Source organism: Zootoca vivipara, chromosome 9, assembly GCF_965207765.1.
Source record: "Zootoca vivipara chromosome 9, rZooViv2.hap1.1, whole genome shotgun sequence".
In the NCBI taxonomy this organism is placed as follows: Eukaryota; Metazoa; Chordata; class Lepidosauria; order Squamata; family Lacertidae; genus Zootoca; species Zootoca vivipara.
The window spans coordinates 27,392,042-27,397,270 of NC_142592.1; the positions used below are offsets into that span (position 1 = coordinate 27,392,042).

Sequence of the window (5,229 nt, forward strand, 5' to 3'; positions counted from 1 at the left end):
GGAAGCCATAGGTTGGCCATTCCTGGCTTAGACTCTCACTGCTTCCATTGTGCCCGTTAAATACCCTGCTGTAGTGGACAAATAATAGATGTGCTTCCTGCAGGAAATAATTAATGTAGTGCCAAAATAAAGGTATACCAGTTATTTTACGTCAGTTCCATCATCTAGCCCTCCACCCCTCCTTCCAGGTTTGTGTTCGGGCCCTATAAAGTTCTTCTATAGATGTCAAATATCTGGCAACATATAGTCATGGCAATCCATGCTAACAAAGAGCCCTATCTGAATCAGAACAGTGGGTGAGGGGGGAACATCCTGAGCATAGCTGCCAAGTTATCCCTTTTTTTTAAGGGATTTTCCCTTATGCTGAATAGGCTTCCTCGCGAGAAAAGGGAAAACTTGGCAGCTATGATCCTGAGGAAGTGGGCAAGTGGTTGCCTATCACAGACCCGAGTTTCAGTAGTAGGACAAAATAAAATAAAATCCTGAAATGGAATAACTGAAATACCACCAGCTGCCATCTTGAATAATATTTACTGAATCCATATACCAAAATAAGTCAGTAGGTTTCATGTAGGGCTGACATAGCAAGCAGTTTTGGGGTGTATAAAAATGCCCATCACCATATTTCCCCCACATAGTCCTTGCCCTAAGGTTTACATGCTAAAAGACCAGGCACAAAAGGAAAAGAGATGGAGTGGGAGAGAAAAAGCAAACAGGCTTAGTTACCAAGTTCTTATTAACAACACATTGAAATTGAACAGTTTAAGGAGAAGAGCTATACTGAGTTGGTCTCTCACCTAAGCCAGTGGAGTGGGTCTCCTTTCTCTCTCCCCTTCTACTGCAGTCTGATGGAATAGTGTATTAAAATATGGTATGTGCTATGCTTGCATCCTGAAACCATGGTGTACAAATCAATACAGGTCATACAGAATTACAGCTGGTCTACGCAAATTAATACAGACAGCAAGGAGTTAGAGAGTAGAGACTGAAAACCTCCACACTAAAAAGAAAGAAAGCAGAAGGCAGTGTTTGGAGCTGCTGGGACTCACCATCTTTATGGGGCAACAGATACCCCCATTACATATTATGGGAGAGGTCTGCATTTCCATGGTCACAAAGTTGTTGCCCAGGAACTTACAGGAACAGAAACCAAATGTAGAGGAAAGCAGAAACTTAGTTGTTCAGTTGCAATCAATTAACCTCTATGTTATAGTCAATGGGCATTATTTAATGACCAGCTGCAAATTTTGCTAGGCAAATAATTTATCTTCCCTGAAAAGTGTATCACACATTCAACAAGGAATATCTGAGGCAAGGATAGAGTTCATCAATAGTATGGAATCAGCCACTTCACTAGCAGCTCTGCACAGCAGTTGTAGAGAATAAGAGAACTAGAGCTGTGAAATTATTTACTTAGGTGGGAATAAATCTTACTGTATTTACCTCAAAGTAAATGAATAGGATGCCTGTAAAGCTAATCTTAATGGGAAGGAGAAATACCCATAGCAAGTAAAGCTGCACATTGACAGAAAGTTTAGAACTATTGAAGTCACTAGCAAGATGCTGTTCCTCTTTCTTTCCCGAGTTATGGTGCTAGATTCTCTGCTTTGTGTACATGGTTTCTTGAAGCTTTCTATTTTTCTACCCTCCTTGCACATAGCAATGTGGTTGCAAAATTTTCACATAGCTCCCCTGCCCCTTTTTTAAGAGATCAGGTTTATTTAATTCATTATTATCTTTACCCAATCCAAGAAGCCATTAGTAGATCACTGACTGCTGATTTGTCTTCTGCTGCTGAACAATCTTGCCAAAGCCACCTCTGCCCACATCATAGTCTGTTCTGTACTCATCTCGTACCTGGCCACCTGTTTTCCCACGGCCATACTGGCGCCCTTCCTTAAACCCAGCATCCCAGTCTGTTCGGATCATGCGGTCGTCCAGACGGGTTCCATTGATGAACCGCATAGAATGCTCTGCTTCTGCTCTTGTGTAGTATTCCACAAAGCAGAAGCCACAGGGGGTTTTCTTCACTTTGTCTAGCCCCATGACTATGCGCTTGACATCCCCACACTTGGAGAAGAGCTCATGAATTTGTTCCTCTGTGGTGTAGAAAGAGAGGTTGCCCACATAAAGTGTGCAGGAGTTTTTCAGGGACTTTTCTTGCAGGTAACGACTTCCCTGGAAGTGCTGGTCCCGATACAGGCTGATCTCGCAGTACGAGTCGCTGTTGAGGCCACTCAGCGTTGCGCTCAGCACACCCGACATCTTGCCCAGCTTCCGGCGTTGCAAAAGTGGTTCCTTCACACGGCTCTTGAGCAGACCTAGGGAGAAAAGTTTTAGCCAACTTTATAAGTACATCACCCACTTTCTTTTGTGAGCCAGTCACACTGGTGTGACTTTGTTCAGACCATCTTCCTGGGCTCCGTTCCAATCCCTGTTTCTTCATCCCTGTCCTTTTGCTATTTGCCAGGACAAATACACATACATCTTATTTCAGGTTATTAGGAGAGTGCCTTATGAAACCTCACAGCAAGACATCAGTATATTGCTTGTACCAATGCAACCCTGGCAAGTGTTTTCACAATAATTAATTGTGCTGGAGGCTGCATAATGCAGATGAAAGCCTTTTAAGCCTACAGAAACTGGTATTTAGAGATGAGCAAGAATGGACCCTGGTTAACACAATAAATAATAATATTATTTATACCCCACCCATCTGGCTGGGTTTCCCCAGCCACTCTGGGTGGCTCCCAACAGAATTAAAAGCACAATAGAACACCAAACATTAAAAACTTCCCTAAACAGGGCTGCCTTCAGGTGTCTTCTAAAAGTCAGGCAATTGTTTATTTCCTTGACATCTGATGGGAGAGCATTCCACAGGGCAGGCGCCACTACCGAGGCGGCCTTCATTCAGACACTGGGGTATATAATGGGCACTATTCAGTCCAATTTAAGCATTTTTAGATCTTGTTGAATTCACTTGAAAGATATGCAGTGCAATACTATGTAAGTCTACTTGGGAACAATGCACTATTTTCAGTGGGCCTTACTTCCTAGTAAATGTGATAAAGATTGCAATATTATGTGTGTGCTTAAGACTTTCACTGAAAGCAGCTGGTTGTAAAACAATGGTGTAATGGTTGTTTCAACCACTCTTGACTGTGGCATGAAGCTACGTTGGTGTTCTTGAGGTCCAAGGAACAGACCAGGAGGAACTTTCCCTGTTAACAAAGTCCCTTTCTTCAAGAAATCCCCTATAAAGAATCCTTAAAGGCTGTTACCAGTCAGGCTGAACCTCTCCGGGATAGCCAACGTGGTGCTTTTCAGATGTTGTTGGGCTACAACAGGTATTACCCCTGCTCCTTGCACTTGAAAGCTGGGGTTAATGGGAACTGTAGTCCAGCAACTTCTGCACAGTTCCCTGCAGGAAAGAGGCTCTAAGTGAACATCTTTGGACTTATGACTACAAGGAAAGCAAAACAGAGGGTAAATCCTCATTCTTTGTACACCACCACACACCCAAACTTTATGACTATCTGTACAGAGTCAGGAAATGTTTACTAAAGTAATGAGAGCAACTGCTTGAAACCCTGTTGTCTATGATAGTGCTAATCAAACTTAAAACAAAATTAGCAAATTGCTTTTGAAAAGACCCAAGTAGAGCCCTCCTGGATCAGATCAAAGCCCTATCTAGCCCAGCATACTTTTTCACCCATTCTACCCATACTTTCTAACCATATATGTAGTAAAAATACAACTCCAAGAGCTAAGAACCAAGGGCTCACTGGATCCGAACAATGAGTCCACAAAGGTAGGTGTGCTTAGGACTGCAATTACTCAAGACTCCTAAATGGAGGCAGGCACCATGGATTCCTTATTTCCAAGTCTTTGTGTTTTAAGACTTGAAGAAGCCCAATACCCCAATTTCATGCAAAAGCATGCTTACTCAGAAGTATGCTACAGCAACGTCAAGTAAGTTTATTCTTAAATAAGTGTGTTTAGCACCGTAACCTTAATGGGATCAGTTAAGATTCTGCAAGCTTAGAATCCAGAAGCATTGGTTTTATGAGGAACGGACACCTTGGGGGAGGGGACGACAGCAATTTGCAGACAGAAGATAGTAAAGAGAATCACAGTAAACCACAACTCAGCACACTTAATGGACAACTGAAGCCTGAGCAAAAGAAACCTGCAGCCCTACACACATTTCTACTGAGAAGCATACCCTGAGGTCAAGTACTGGCCTCCATCTGAGATAAACGGGCAGAGGATTGCAGCTATTATTGCCACGTGCAACTTCCCATACTTTTAAAAGAGCGGCTGCCGCCATCGAAAGCGGCCCCAGAAGTTGCAAAAGGACCTGTACGTGTTCACCAGCAGAGAGAGAGAGAGCTGAGTGACACGCATCCTTTGTACCATTTCACCCAACCTCGTGGTGGTGAACGCGCCCGCGGGTAGACAGGAGCACCTTTCTAACGCCCCTTTGGACCCCACGAGTAGAAAAAACAACAACTCCGAAACCTGGCGTGCCTCTCTCCGCGCGCAGGGCTATCCTACACATACCAATATTACAGGCTGTTTCGTCTGCTCGCAAAACGCGCTCCCGAGTCCCCTTCTAAGCCCAGAGAGCATTGCATTGTGGGAGGAGAAGGCGGTCCTCTCCCTTCGAACGAGGCTTCCTTCCTTCCCTCTTCCTCAACTAACCGTCCCGCGCGCGCACTCGCTCGCCCGACGCTGCGTGCGTGCGAGCGTCACGCGGGGCAGCCCCGCCCTCAGCTGCCTCGGGGAGCCAATAGGCGCCTGCGAAGTAGCGACGTTGAGCGCGCTTCCCCCCCCCCCACTTACGCGCGAGGGCCTCCTTGAACTTTGACCTTAGGCCTCGAGCGCGAGGCAAACAGACGGCCGGGTGTCGGGCCCTCCTCCTCCTCCTCATCCATTCGCCTGAGGAAAGAGAAGTCGCTCTCGTTCTTCCTCCCTCCTCCTCCTCCCTCAACCCCTCTTCCTCCCGGCTCTCCCTTTGACTGTTCCCGCGCGCGAGTGCCAGGCGCTGGCGATGGTTCTGACCTCCATGCGGCGCGCGCGCTAATCCCCCCCGCCCGCCTCGCCGTGTTCCACCCCCGCCTCGGGGAAGAGCGCCGCGCGGAACCGTCGCCTCCGCCTCCGCCGCGCTCTCTCGCCAGACAAGGGCCCGCCCCGTCCCACCCTTCCTCAACACTCCCCCCGCCGCCG

At 46.6% G+C, this 5,229-nt stretch overlaps 1 protein-coding gene across 3 annotated transcripts; it reads right to left on the reverse strand.

Moving 5' to 3' along the window:
* Positions 1 to 512: 512 nt before the first annotated feature.
* LOC118091361 (nuclear cap-binding protein subunit 2) lies at positions 513 to 5,073 on the reverse strand. Of its 3 annotated transcripts, none has more exons than XM_088676469.1 (2): positions 4,846 to 5,073; positions 513 to 2,321 (listed from the first exon to the last, which is right to left on the reverse strand). In XM_088676469.1, the coding sequence occupies exons 1-2, from the start codon at positions 4,931 to 4,933 to the stop codon at positions 1,759 to 1,761; spliced, it is 651 nt and encodes a 216-aa protein (XP_088532595.1). In that variant the 5' UTR covers positions 4,934 to 5,073; the 3' UTR covers positions 513 to 1,758. The 3 variants fall into 3 exon arrangements, with proteins under 3 accessions (XP_088532595.1, XP_034984167.1, XP_034984166.1); XM_035128276.3 differs by lacking the exon at positions 4,846 to 5,073 and adding an exon at positions 4,564 to 4,638; XM_035128275.3 differs by lacking the exon at positions 4,846 to 5,073 and adding an exon at positions 3,282 to 4,638.
* Positions 5,074 to 5,229: the final 156 nt, after the last annotated feature.